The following is a 15,777-nucleotide window of genomic DNA, read 5'->3' on the forward strand; positions in this document are numbered from 1 at the left end:
TCGCAACAATGCTCGATGCAAAAAGGTTTTTATTTGTGTAATCGAGAAAGTCATTTATTTAAAGAATCATGACTCAAGGATTAAAAAATAAACATAAGTGATGCATGATGTCATATTGCATTATTCTTATTAGAATGTTCAACGAGTGTATGTTGTTAATTTAGTATTTATTTTCACGAGGCTCGTTTACTTTTCACAGAATTGTTCGTTCGAGTTGCGTTTCTGAAATAAATATTTTACAACAGAGAATTGAGAGAGAAAGGAAATTCATGAATATTCACGATACAATTTCTGGTTAATATGTTTATGATATGAATATTTATTACATTCACAACAGACACGTTCGACATTATATAATTAAAATTAATTCTGTTCCTTTCCTTAAAAATCTTTTTCTGCTTTCGAATGTATAAATATTATGAATTAGGAAATTGTTTAAACGACACTTACAGTTAAACTACAGACTTTATGCACTTATGCAAACCAACTATAAATATTATTATTAATAGAATGTATTCTACATAGATTATATATATATATATATATTTTTTGTATGTTTTCTATAAATGTATAAAATTCGCAGTCTAATTATAGTTAATATCGTTAATTCAGTAAGAAAGGAGAATAACGAATTTCCGTTATACTGCCACTTCCGTGATCTGGATGTTCAATTTTGTAAATTGCTCTAGAGAAAACCCTCAAAGTCGGCTGTTATTGGCAATTACCGAAAAATAGACAGGAGAAACGTGTATCTGTTAAAGAAAACACCGCAAATACTTCACTGGCACGATCTCAACGAGATTTCACAAGTCACTGTCACCCGCTATTCCCCTGCGAATCGACCAAGTAACGCAATTAACATAACGTCGCTGGTAATCAACCTTGAGCATTTCGATTTGAAACTCCTCGCGAGATTCTCGACGTCACGTGTCTGAGACGTAACAGCATGATCGCGATCGGATCCAGCTTGAATCGATCAATTAGCGAGCAGTCGAAATTGCGAAAGAGCATGCGCGGAACACGTATAGCGATGGACATGATAAGTATATCACTAGTCTTTCTCATTATTTTCAAGTAATTCGATGCTCGGATATTTATTTCGAAACAGACCTGGTCATTTTTTAAATAATATTAATTGAAATATTATTTTGAGTAGCAGGTTGTTTATTTTAGAATGATTTTCATTCTTTACAAGTGAAATTATGTAAAATATTATGCCAAGAAACGTGTTATTTTACTTTATATTTATTTGAAATAATTGTGAAATTGTTCTCAAAAATGATGTCAGGTGAAATCATAAGTACAACTAGGATTTCGAATTCTAAGGTGATGAAATAGCAACCAAATTCATGTTTGTTATCCAAACTCAAGGAGAAATAAATGTATCGACTATTGTGAAAGATGATAGTACTGATCTGTCTATGTTAAATTACTATTCGATTATTATAAATGTTTTCCTGAAAACATTTTTGACGATATTAAAGAGACCCAGACAAAAATCTCTTGAACAATGATAATAGAGGGATTACTTCTTTCATTAAATTTAAAACAAAAAAAAAACAGCCAAACAATTCATTATTTGAAATAGCTATTTCAAATGAATTGGTATTATTTTTATTTTTAAGGAACTGTATTGAAAATAAGCGTCCACAATAAATTATTTCAAGTAATTACTTCTCATTTTCGTTTCAATTAAAATCTTCCCAAGTCTGTTATAAGGACATCGAGACATTCGAATAGGTATCGATAGCTTCTACTACTCAAAGAATCATTCGTGCTCGTGACACTAAAATTCTTCGTCACCAAGTACCGATGCTGCATAATCATGGTCGTGTACCATCGCTAAATACGTCGATTCGTGTTCAGAGTCTCCGAAAGTGGGACAAGCACGTGTGGGGGAATATGCGTGTGAGACGAGTGGAAAATCTGTGGAAATTTCAACCGCGAAATAATAGCCGGTCGGGGAAACTTGGGCTGACAGGAAACGTCAGCCGACTGAGGGGCACTTTCTCTAGAGCGGCTTCGAACGTCGAAGGAACTAGTTCTCGAGTTTGGTAGTGTGAGTAGCGTATTTCCGGTTGGCAGGGGAAGCCTCTTCACCTCGCAGACGAGCTCCGTCACGGAGGCCACCAGCGACGAAATTGACATTGATATCGAAGAACCGCAAAGGGTCACCACGTAAGTATACTTTCCCATAGTGATTTTCCGCGTTCTCCGCGAAAAACTCCGCGTTTCGGAATGGGAAGAAAGGAAAACGACGTTTCGATGCAAATTGATTTTCGCGATACTCGTACGCCGGCGGTCCTCAATATTCATCGCTGACAGGCTGGGTAAAAAATAGAACGTGTTCGCGAGGGTCAATTTGATTTCAATTTAGATCTGATGTAAGATCACGCTTTACTTGGTGCGAACGTGACAAATGTTGTAATAATAATACTTGATGCGAAAGGGTATTACATTCTTTTTTAACGCGAGTAACATTCTTTGTGTTATAAATATAGTTTCGTATTTGGTTAAATATTAGAAAGCAACTGAAATTATTAATTACATTAAGCTGATAGGATAAAAAAATATATTATGTGTATATGTACACATATATATGTGTCGAATTGAGTAAACTCCTCCTGTTTTCAAGTCAGTTAAAAATGTCAATTTTCAATATATTTAATTGATTTCTGGTAAATGCTTTTAGTCTTTGTTAAACAAGCTAGAGAAGAAAGATGCAACTGTTCAATGTAAAATTTAATTCTCTTCAGAATATACTCGAAAGGTTTTACTAATACAGTTTGAATTACAATTGACATTTTTAATATATTTCATTTATTTCTGGTAAATGCTTTTAGTCTTTATTAAACAAGCTAGAGAAGAAAGATGCAACTGTTCAATGTAAAATTTAATTCTCTTCAGAATATACTCGAAAGGTTTTACTAATACAGTTTGAATTACAAGAACAGACAGACAACCAACCTGTTGTAAATGCTTTAAAAAATCAAAATATGTCGAACACCAAACATATTAAATTGGATTTGGCTCTTCAAGATTTTTGGAACTTTAGTCCTTACTAGATAAGCTAGACAAGAAGTTGATACAACTATTTAATGTGAAATTTCAATCGCACTAGGATATACTCGAATAGCTTTGCTAATGGATTCTGAATTACAAGCGAGATATCCTAAAGAAGTGTAAATTGACGGGTTGGCAGAATGCTACTCTTTCCTCTATCTTTCAGTCTGGCCATCGCTGGAATATCGTTCGACTATTTTACGCTTACGTTGGGCTAGATAACAACGGGCAAAATTAGGGCGTAGGAAAGCCGTGGAGCCTATATCTCCATGCAAATTACTTTCATTTTGCATGCCGAATCGATATTACCGGAGAATTTTCGTCGAGCAGGGTACGGTCGGTCGGCACTACACGCTGGAAATGTTTTGAGACAGCAAACCGCGACATATACATATACTCGAGTGCATGCATTCGATTCATCGACTGCCTAGGCTTTCACCTTTGAATGCGCAGTTTGGCTGACAAATAACCAGGACTGAATTTTCCGATAGTCCTGTGCCTGAACCTTGTGCTTTTTAATTATTAATTGGAGAGAACACGCGAAAATGTTGAATTTTGTTAAATTTGTTATTATTGTAGAAGATAGACAAGAAGATTATAAAGTTCTTTTCATGTAGAATAGATATTCTTCCAAAATTTTGGATGTATATTCATTATAAATTCTTCAAAAAACGTATATTGGTTAAAAATTCAAGTCAAATTATGCAGAATAAATTCATAAATTCATTATAGATTAAAATATTGCTCTAAAAATCTCCCTAAACAACATTCAGTGAAATGTGTAAAAGAACCGAATTTGTATCGCCTTCCAAACATAAATGACAGGTTACCTAAAATTGTCAAGTGAGACGAAAATTGATGGATACGCCAATGAAGAACACAGAAAAGCTAATAGTTACGCCAATGAATGTTGTCGAGTCTCTCCAAGAAAAAGTTCCGTTAGACAAGGTCGTCTACGAGGTCGTTCACGGCCTCCCCTATTTCTCGGATCGCGTACGCATTTCGAGTATTACGTGTAGGCCATTTAAAGCTACCCTTTCATTCATATCAATCTATTACTACGAAATCTTTAAACTGTTATAACTCTGCTTAGAATCGTCGGATTCGATTCAAACAAAACTCAAACTGAAGAGCGCAATTTCTCCTGCCTAATAAATGTCCATTATCAGTATTAGATCATCTTAAGGCTTGTTTTATTTATTGCTACTGCAAACGCGAAATATAATTACGGTTTAACAGTTGGCATGACGTGACAGCTACGAAAAATTGTTTAATAATTTGTTTAGATGGTCGACAGGTCTGGTACGTTCTAAAAGAATAATTAATGAAATGCACTTTCTATGACTGTTTATCGATTATTATCTTATACTAATATACAATTCTGGAATAATTAAGTGCTAAAAGCTTGAAAGTACGTTTACAAGAAAGTAAATGAAAATCTGGTACTCGAAGTAATTCGAAATGGACATTTCGCGATCATATAGACTTATAGACTCTAAATTTTAGAGTAAAAGCACCAACAGTGAACACCTTCAAGTCACTTTTCTCAATGCAATTCTTACAATTTATTGGATCGCAGTGACTTCACAATTACCTCTCTATATAATAAATAACATGTTTTGTAATACGTATCACTTGTTATTATTTTCTGCATCGCTTCTCAAATTAAATCTTCCATGTTCGTCAAGATGTTCCCAACCATTTCTTCTCATTTTCTCCATTCCCTTGCTCCTTTCTCCTTTTGGCGTATCATCGCGAGGTAGGTCTTTATAAAATCCCTACGAACGCCCTCGCGTGTTTCTTTTGCTAACTTTTTTGCATTTCTATTTTCTCCATCTGCTTTTATGTTATAGCCAGCTTCTTCGTTTGTGGAACGTAGCTCATTTTCTACTTCATTCGCTTTTCTATTTTCTTCATTTTCAGCAGCCTTCAAAGAAAAGAATTCGCCTCGTTTATCACAGGTAAACCATTCTTTCTTCCAACATTTATTTAGTTCACACTCAAAAACCACATTTTTAAACATACGTGTACATACTCTAAACTAAAATTTCGATTAATTTTCAAGGAGTTTCAATATTTGTTATTAATAGTCTACAATCTCGCGGTCCACGGAATTATAATTTATTTAGCCACTGATGTATTATCAGACACTTTTAAATATTATATAGATAACGTTTAAATATTGAAGGGTATTCAACCATAAGAATCGAAATCAATTTACTTAATCTGCTTATTAAAACATTCGCTATTAAAATGAATGCAGTGAAGTCGTCCGCTTTCGATTTATGACGCAATTAAAATTGAACAGAGCCTGCATCGATAAATTAAAAATTAGTGGCAAAGACGAAACGAATTACGTGAAACATCATGGAAAACGATCGCCATCGCGCGGCATTGACATTTCCAGAAACTCCGTTCTCGAAAGAGGGATGTAACAGCTGCCTCGCGGTGGTGGCTCTCGTGAAAGGCTTTTTTTTCTTGAAAAGTACAGAACGTAAGTGCTTTTTTCACCGGTGCATTACTCGGCTTCACGGACGGCCTACATTCTTTGCCGTGCGCGGTACTCGAACCCCTAACACAAAGAACATCGCGTCCAGATTTCCTCTCTCTTCTTCGCGACGCATCCCTTCCGTTTGATACTCGAACCGTGTTTCTTCTTTTACCCTTTTATTTGGCCACGCTTTCCCTAGCTTTGTCACCAGGATGCGTAATCGTTTCAGAAAGTAGCCGCGACCGCGGTTTCTCGAGCCACGACGATTTAAATTTGCGAATTAGTGAAACTGTACAGTCGATTTGCTATGAAAGTGTCTCTTCGAAATTTTAATTACATCATTTAATTAATCGCATGCATGTCCAGCTTGTACAAAGATAGCATCGTGTTTATTTTGTTTAAGGAACATCCATTTTTTAAAAAAAAGATACGTATACGTGTGAAATAAATTCGTTATTCATCTCGATATAACTACCAATTTCTGAAAACGAAAGTATCGCGTACACCGAGGGTGTTCTACACACACATAAAAACTTCGTTGTGTATTATTTTATAAAATATCTCTCCACGCACGTTTCGTATTAATTCTCCAAACCAATGCAAACTATAAGTGCATGCAATCCCCGATCTATTGATTACGTAACGAACAAATATTTGTTCACCCGACCACAATACTCGAGTAAAGTTTTACCCGAACGAAGCCTTGCTCGAATGAAAATTCGATAATCGTTATCTACGTGAGGCTGGCACCGAACGCTGCGAAAAAGCGTCTTTACTCGGGGGTAAGCGGCGTCGAATCGTAAACAGTTGAAGAACGACCACTTGCCTCGAGAATGTCCTCTCAACTGCTCGTCGAGAGTAGGTGGCTGGGTAGTTGGGTACGCGTGTCGTCTGAAACCACGTTGAGGGACTGAGAACCAATAGCGGAGAGTGTTTCCATGTAATTCGAAGCATCGACAGCCAAAGTTACACGAACAGTCGGCGGCCGACATCGTCTTCCTGGAAATAATAATTATTTTACGACGGAGACGTCGCGTGTTCCGAAATTGTAGATTCAGGACGACACTGTTCCGTCGATTTCATTTTATGCTTTTGTCGAGCTCTTGCATTTTTTTCGTTTGTCACTTAAATCACTTTCGAGGAGTGCTGCAGCTGATAAAAGGGAGGAGGGTGGGCTCTAAACAATGCATAGACACTGTATAACGTTTAACCGAGAATTTGGACGTTTCTGTTTTCAAATGAAAGTGTCTTTACCTTATAAATATTAAATAAAAAGTGAGTAATGTTATGTGCTCTGTTCGCATTAGTACACGTTAGTATATTTATGGCAAACGGATTGCATGTCTACTCTTTGTTAAATGTTCACTTTTATTTGATATAAATAACTGTCAGCTGTTTCTTTACGTCGCATAAATATCACAACTTCCTTTACTCTATGCCTGAATTAATTATTCTATTTGTATAAACGTTGTATGTCAATGTCTATGTGTCGACGGAGAATATTTAGAACCCTTTCAGGAAAATAGTTGAAATGTCAACTAAAATAGACAGATGAATTGCATACTAAGCTTTTAGATTTTAACGAAAGCTCACTTTACATAAACAACAACAAAACTTATTTCAACACACTGACACACCACTTCATCAGAAGCTTATATGTAAATATATAAAGTGAATTATGGCGAGGTATACATTGGAATAATAAATAAAGTAAAGTAAATATTAATACAAGTCACTGTACATCTAAATAAAAACCGAAATCGAAGCAAACGAACTGGAATAATTCGACTCTGTGTCTCCAATGAATTTCAAATTAGTTTCTGTTATTTGCACGCCCGTTACATTACGTAAGAGCCGTCGAGGGGAAAATCAATCGTACCCGATCGTAAATTAACGACAACGAAACGTGACCTCGATAAAAATGACAGTCATTCGGTGATAATACCCATTCCGAAACGTGCTCGCAGAGGTCACGAGCTATACTTCCGAATCAAGCATTTCCTTCGCTTTCAGGTTGACGGAGGCGCACCGAAACGCCATAAGGGCGATCAGAAAGATCAAGTACTTCGTGGCGAGACGGAAATTTCAGCAGGCACGTAAGCCTTACGACGTGCGCGATGTCATCGAGCAGTATAGCCAGGGTCACCTGAATATGATGGTCCGAATCAAGGTGAGTATTCTTGTCTACAGCGTTGGGACATGCTCGCATCTTTTCGAGCCCAGAATTTCAAGTTCGATACCCAATTTGGTCCGATACCCACAATTTAAAGACTTCGAGACCCAAGTTCAGACGTTAACAAGTTTAAAGTTTCATCCCTCGATAGTTCCAGTTCCGACATATTGGAAGTCCAAGCTCGTAAGACGTTCTAAAGTCCTGGATAGTCTCCATTAATGTACGAACGATCGCGATGGTTAGAGAAATTTCCAAGTTGGAATAATTTAAAGATTCAAGAGGTTCAAAGAGATTTCGAAGTTCAGGCGTTAACAAGCGCGGAGTTTCAGTTTTTAACAGTACCATTCCCGATATATTGGAAGTGACAAGTTCGCAGAGTATAGAAGTTTGTCAAGTATGGGTAGTCCTCATTAACATTCGAACGAACCTGATGATTACGGAAGTTTTGGAATTGATACGATTCGAAAGTTGCAGAAGTTCCATCCTTAGTATCAACTTGTCCTGAAACATTAATTATACGGTTCTTCCTTGTTAGGTGTTGCTGTAAGGATGTCACTGTAGGTTGGGAGTATCAATGAGAATGTTTAGGGGGTTTCCTGAATTTTGTATATGAAGGTACGATGGGAACTCCTGGATCGATTTTGTGGTTTCGTTTATTCGAGTCGAAATATTTTATTCTGAAAGAGATCAATGCTACACGTGGCACTAAATACAAAATTAAATAATGATATTTACCTTGATAATGTCCATACTAACACAGATTAATAATATTTACATAGAAAATTTCAAGGTGGTTCAAAACATTAGGTCGTCCTAAAAGTTTATACCACTTATACTTTTGCTACTCAAATTAATACGTGAAGCACACCCTTAAGTGTTGTCAAAAATATAATCTTTCAGATTTTTTCAATATAATAATATTTTTGGCCTACATTTGGTCATATATTTACTTGGCCAATAATTTATTTATTTATTTATTTGATGCTTTTAAACCAAATATGGTTTATATAGCATACGTTACATAACATATCTTAATGCGCCCTTTTTACATACATTAACTAAAAACTAGTTTGTGTAGCGTCTGTGTGCTTACATTATTTTAATGAAGTAAAATTATGATAATAATAATTATTTAATTTAAATTAAATTTAAATTAAGTTAAATTCTTATTGCTCATCGCTTAATAAATTCAAATATAATCATCTGACATTTAATATCTGGACCGCATAAGAAACACCTCATACAAGTCGGGAGGTAGTATTTGCGACGGTGAAGCGCTGTTATGAGGGTAACACGTTCATTTTCATATTTTGGACATTGCCAAATGACACGATCTAAATGTTGATTTTCAGCACCACATTCGCAAGCACTGTCTAAAAGGCCAATAATTTATAAAACATTTAACAGTAACGATAGAGTTTCGCTTACTGATGCATTAAACATGCTCAAGTATTCTTACTTTAAGTAACTACCTCAAGTGCATTTTCTTTATTCATCGAACAACACTCTGCACTTTACTTTCCTTCGTTGAAAAGTAAAAAAGTAAAACTTGGAGTTGAAGCAATTTCGAGATCAAGAATATTTATAATGTATACACTCGAGTACCGAAACTTTAAATTTACACGATGTAAATTCGTGGCCACGAAACAGTTTCGAAATATTCGGCTCTGGTTTAGCGCAGCGAGCATCCAGGGTGGAATTTTGATTAAGGGAAAAACCGACTGCTTTGAGACGCTCGGAAATCTTGGTAGTTCCTTTGGTAATACGAATATTAATGTTTACACGCGCACCTGTACACGCCAAACAGCGCAGCGGGATCGTAAAGGGGAATATTCTTCTTGTCAAAATAAGTTCGTACAGCATAAGCAAGTTTCCTTGCGGAAAATTTCAGGAAGAATTCCTTCTACGTTGATCGAACACTATTGTACTTATTCTAGTGGAAACTGAATGTTTAAATTATAAAACCCTTTTAAATTATACGGAGTGTTCTAATTATTTATGCAACTGATTGTTCATAAAGTTTCCATGAAATTGATGAGTTAGTCCTAAAATTGAGCAGAATAAGTCGAATATTTATTATTTCTATTTTATATATTTTAATCTACTTTAGACATCTTAGATATTTGAAATATTTTAGATGTTGCATATTTTGGTGACATTGACGTGAATGAGAGAATACATTTTCCATCTAGCAATCGAGCTTTCCCCATCCCGAAGCTTTCGATGGATGATAAAAATTTACGAATTTTCGTGATTGACGCGAGTAACGCTAAGCATTTCAGGCAACCACCGGAGGTTAGGTGGGATGACAAAGGCAACAGTGGTATCGTGCACCGTTTCTCATCGGGGAAATGCAGATTGCGCGCCGACAATTATTACGTCACTGCCAATCGAGGAGTGAATAAAGCCAATGTCAAACCATAGAACAATGAAGTTGTCGATACACGGAACACTCCAACGGCCGGGTGACTTGATCCGGTGTCGACATAATAGTGTGCCAATCTGTGGAGCGTATCGAGCATCATCGTGCATGCGCTTTGACACTTTAAGAAAATTGGAAACGTCTCGAGACGTAGACGGATTTGAAAATTTCAATCGTGAGTCTTAAGGAATCAATAGGGGTGAAACCATTTATATGTTTAAAATAATATTTGATAAATTTATAAGTTAGAGTTTCAATTTCTCCGCAATTGATCCTGCTTCTCATCGTAGCTTTAGTGAAGAGATTTTTGCATTGCATTGAAAAGTCATGTAATAGTAGAAAACGAAATTATTATGTAATCCATTTTGGTAGCAAAAGGTCCTCTAAAAATTATTTTACTCCTCTTCAAGAATAAATGAAAAGTATGATTCATATTGAACCCGTAATAACGCATCTTTCCTAACTATATTTATTCATATAACAACTGAAAACAAAACGTAAAAATAATGATATCTTTTATATTTACATTTTTATATTTAATATCAACACACGCATGAATCGTTACTTTCGGGTAACAAAGGCTGCAATTTACGTACTGCAAAATATTCAATTAGGGATGCTGAATGTCACGGTATCGTTATCGTATATTCGTTCTATTATCACGATATTGAATACCGCACTGTGAGTTTCCCTCCGCAATTAATTTGTGCGCGATTATTATTATCTAACGAGATATCTTCGTTTTGTCTTAATTTTCGATCAGTTAGAAGTGAATCGAAAATTTCCCGAGCGAAATACATCCCGCCAGGTCGACCGGAAGTAACGCGAAATCATCACGATTATTCGAGCGAAATAGTCGATCGTGGCAATCTAACTTCCACGGAATATGCGGCCCTTTGTTCTAAGAGGGGAGTTTCGAGCGAATGAGGCTTTATTATGTATCCGTAAAATCGATAACACCCTTAAACCTTCGTGCTGGCACGATTTGCGTTTCCTGCTTCCTCGAGATTTTCAACTTCGCGAAGAGACGGTCGATATCCAGTTACCGCGTTAGGTTCGTCAGCTACCACAAGGTCGCCAAGCAGGTTACACGAGAAATGAAAGTATTGGATTTATTTAACACACTGCCAAATGTTACGTTCAGATATTCAAAGCTTTATACACTCTTATCAAATACAAAAGTTTCTTTTCTTACAACATAAAATTTATTCTTAATAAAATGAAACGCCTGAAAAATTAAAATTCTATAGTATTGACATTGCAATTTTGTTTAGTTTAGCATACTGTTTGATCGAACTATATAACATTGGATTTTCTCTCAAATTGTTCGTTAATTTGTTAACAGGCATCAGTATTATCTCCAACATGATTGATTCCATAGCTATCAACGGCCCACAGCCGTCAAACTGAATCGATATTACCTTGTTATTGCTGTCGTGGAAAATTTCTAGTGTTTTCCCTAATTAAATCGATTAATTAATGGTTATTAGTGCACAATTAACTACGATGTTTCAATGATTCACGTATTCCCCCCGAGGATAACCAACGTCACGTGTATTTCTGACAATTTGTCAACGCGATGCGACCTAATTTGAACCTTGTGTACGAGCCTACACGAGGTATTCCAAATTCATTCATAATTTTTTAGGTTAATTATCCGTGTATATATTGTATTGCGTGTTTCCAGAAACAAAAGTTCAATGTTGTCTCATCCCTTAATCTGCTTAATGTATGAAAGTATTTAAATTGTTATTCAAATATCATTTTATTTCGTTAATCGTGTTATTAAAGCTAAATACCAATGCCTCATAGTGTCCATTGAATATAAACATTTGATGACGTAGCATTGGGTTTAATAATAACGTGTATTACATTTTAAGAGCCTAGAATACGATTTCAATGGTAATTCATTTAATAATTATGGAATGACCTGATTCTTGTAATTATCGAAAGGAACTTATCGTCGATAAAATTAATGATCCGCTGTATTCTTTTATTTCTCGACGTAAAAACGAGAGATATGGACATTAATTCTTTTCATAGAAATCAATAAACCGGTAAATCCTAACTCTGCACCCCAAAACCAAATTACTCCCTCGGGAAGGAAAGTCCCCACGCTATGATTAGCCAAAATACGAGCCCCATGAAAGTGATGAAATATTTATGGATGGACAAAATTCGTGTTGGAAACAATGTCGAAAAAGTGATTCTTAAAATTTCGCTAGAGTTGCGATCTCCTAGGAGACGCAGACGCGAATACTCGTGCTTCCAATATTTGTACCGAATTTATGATTGGATTTAATCTTCTCAAGTAGGTACTTGTGTTGGTCGGATTTCGTGCCGATTTGGCAGTATCGATGATTTTCAATGGTACCTATACTATACGTACGCACGTTAACCATACCTTTTCACAGGAGTTACAAAGGAGATTGGATCAGACCCTGGGCAAGCCTGGCAGCTATCTGGCAGGAATCGACCGGGCAGGCAACGTGAAGCCGATGACGATAGGCGCACGCTTGTACAGGGTTGAACAGCAGGTGAGACCCCCTCTCTCGCTGTTTGTTTATTTTAACAATAATGCTCCCATTACTCCAACACTTAGAAGGAACATCAGCTGGATAATCGCATGTTTGATTTCGATAAGCATCGATCAAGTATATTTTCTTTGTGTTTACTTCAATTAATTTTAAATTATATTATTTTTATTGATTTCGATGATCGCCCCTTTTACTCGTTAAATATAAACTATTATTTTCCGAAGGGACCCTGTGGTTTTAGACCCTAAATGCTTGCAGAATATAAGACTAAATTCTCATTTCCATAATATTATGAATGGTAATAATATTTTATTATTGGCACCAGTATTTATATTCCTATTCCGATCTATGTTTCTCTATTAATATACTGCTGTTACTGTGAACACTGTTACTATTCTACAGATATAATTTCATGTCCATAAGGAATATTGTCCCAGGCTAATAAATATATATGTATCTATCTATCTGTTTCGAGTTTCGTAGCAGAGATTCGAATAACTGAGAAACCTAATACTCGGATAGAATTCATATCCGTTGCCACTGTTTGAATCAGTTTTGAGACTGCAATGATAACGTACAAACATTGAAAACAACTATGTGTAATATTCATCACGAAACCTATCGTATTTCATTTAAAAACCATTTAAAAAGGAAATCAAACATTCTTCTTTATTCTGTCATGTGTAATTAACGACAGCAATAGGATTAATAAGTAATACGCTGAAATTTATGCGTTTTTATCTATGCCCTCTATTGAAGTCTGTGTAAAGTAAGATTACGAAATTAATGTAGAATAATTTTCATGCGGATCTTTATGCATTTATAGAAAATTTGAATGCGCATGAACCTACAAAATGCAAACAATATGCAAGAATATAAAAAATATTGAAAGTGAAGTTCAGGTTATAACATTTACAGAACAAAATAAATTCCTATTTAGGTACAATTTTTGTAGCCATGTTCGCGAAGATTTTATTTTGCACAAAGATCCGCAGTCTAGTCATTAACAATATTATCTATCAATAGCAATCTGTACGAACCGTTGTATTCGGGTACTGTTATCGATTAATTAAACACTCGATTACCTGATGAAATTGATTCAATCAAGAGGATTAGTCTCAAGTATTTTCCCCAGGCGTGTTTCTCATTTTTCTGCACGAAATGCTCGTAAGCCCTCCACCTTATTCCTCCACCCTAGAGAATTGCCGATGGATGAGTGTAATGGGGCATATGATTCTCAATTTTGAAGAAACCTTTACAGCTGTAATTCTGCTTCTCATTCGATCGAGTTAAATTACAGTGATGAGTTTAAAAATAAAACATCTACGTCAACTGGTGTAGCGTCGAGGTGTGAATTCTTTACTTTCAAGAATAATTATAATGGTACTTAATAGTACAATTAGAGTGGTTTAGTTTCAAGGGGTTGTACCCTTATAAACGTTAACAAAATCAATTATCATTATAGTGCACAGAAATCGAACGGATTAAGGATGTACTATTTCTTCCTGGGATAAAAATGAATTTTCTTATTTATTACTATGCATGTTGCTTAAGATCTGAGTTAGATCTGGGTTAAATCTTTAAAATATTCCTATCAATATATTATTAATATTAATTTTTATACAATTCGATCAGAATAGTTATCTCATAATATCTTAAAAAGAGTGCCCCTCAATGAAGCAGAAGCAGTCAGATCAAATTAATAATCACAAAATGTCTCACCCTTCGGTGACCTTTCCCCACGACCATAACTTATCAATCTATTCACTCGATCCTAGAAAAAAAAAACACTTGCTCCCGAGGTACCCAGAGCTTCTCGCCCTCGTTCTCGGAAGATCGATTCTCACTTGGAAATTTCTGTCCGCAGTTGTCCGTGATGGACAAGAAATTGGACCAGCTGGTCTACGTGCTGAACGCGGTAGCACAAAAGCAACAAATACCCCTGAGGAGTATAGAGGACGACGTGTAACAGGAAGCCCTCGGCAAGCTCGTGCCATCTGTTTCACGATCACCGGCAATCCCGTGGACTTTACCTCGCGTCACCATAACCAACATCGCTCCGAACATGCTCAGCAAGAGCGGCTGACGAGTCGCTCGCCTCGATCGGATACGAGCCAAGGACGCCTCTGTCCGAGGATGATTTCGTCGAGACCCTCGATCCAAAGGGCGAAGCTACGGCTCGAGGTGACAAACGATTCAAATGTAATTGAACGAGCCGAATCCATTCGGAGAGCAAAGTGAAAGAAAAACGACCGCTGAAAATGAGTAACTGGATCGATAAAGGATTAAGGTTGACGTGTCAGAGGTCGTCGAGGCTGGTACGATTAGGTTCGAGGGTGGAAACTGGGTGAGGTACGGAGATTCAGGTGGAAGAAAGGTGGAAGAGGTAAATAAGCGAATGGTGGAACGAAGGTGAACGATGAAATTCGAAAATAGAAGACTGAACGACACAGTTTGTTGCGTATCGAAGTAGAGTCGATTTAAGGTTTCGATTCGGGGAGGTTTAGTCTAAATTTTGAAGCGAAAACTGAGGATCGACGTGTGTAATTTGTGTTAATTAAAAAAAGCTGAGGAAGAATGGGTAAAGAAAGTATAGAAAGCGAAGAAGAGTAGACGATGAAGGTGAAAACAGTGAAAGTGGAGGATGAGGAAGTACGAAGAACGTGGAAACAGAAGCTGGATAATAAAAAGAAAGATTGACTAGTGCGAACTTATACGACCATATTTCAATCTCCCATTGTCCACCAGTATCGATCGGGGTTCATTAAAATTGTGTAACCAAATAACAGTGGAAAATAAAAGAGAACGCCTAGAGAAGAGAAAAATCCTCTGCGAAAGCTGTGTAAGTGAATAATCTGTACAAATTTGAATGATGGACGAAAAACTGGATGGATAGAGGAATGGAGAAATTCGCAATTCATTATCGATATTTTGATTAATTCAATTTTTTCTGAAAACAAAGGTCGACGTAAATTGAATTTGTTTTGAAGTTAATGCCGCGGAGCAAATTGTAATCGTTTCACGAACAGTATTCTTGACAGGGCCAAACGAAGGGATGAAAGTTTGGAAGCTTCCGAGATCCGTATTTTCT

At 36.2% G+C, this 15,777-nt stretch overlaps 1 protein-coding gene across 6 annotated transcripts in view; it reads left to right on the plus strand.

The window, feature by feature from the left end:
* The window catches only part of LOC128890150 (potassium voltage-gated channel subfamily KQT member 1), a 76,314-nt gene extending 60,800 nt beyond the window's left edge, over positions 1 to 15,514 (plus strand). For 5 of the 6 annotated variants that reach the window (XM_054148387.1, XM_054148388.1, XM_054148389.1 and 2 more), the window contains 4 exons: positions 2,086 to 2,178; positions 7,568 to 7,724; positions 12,564 to 12,686; positions 14,554 to 15,514. In XM_054148387.1, coding sequence (XP_054004362.1) covers positions 2,086 to 2,178; positions 7,568 to 7,724; positions 12,564 to 12,686; positions 14,554 to 14,655 — 475 coding nt within the window. In that variant the 3' untranslated portion in view covers positions 14,656 to 15,514. The remainder of the gene's footprint in view (positions 1 to 2,085; positions 2,179 to 7,567; positions 7,725 to 12,563; positions 12,687 to 14,553) is intronic. The other variant, XM_054148392.1, reaches the window with a different exon arrangement.
* The last annotated feature ends 263 nt before the right edge of the window (positions 15,515 to 15,777 follow it).

Source organism: Hylaeus anthracinus, unplaced genomic scaffold (genome assembly GCF_026225885.1).
Source record: "Hylaeus anthracinus isolate JK02 unplaced genomic scaffold, UHH_iyHylAnth1.0_haploid 12000, whole genome shotgun sequence".
NCBI lineage: Eukaryota > Metazoa > Arthropoda > Insecta > Hymenoptera > Colletidae > Hylaeus > Hylaeus anthracinus.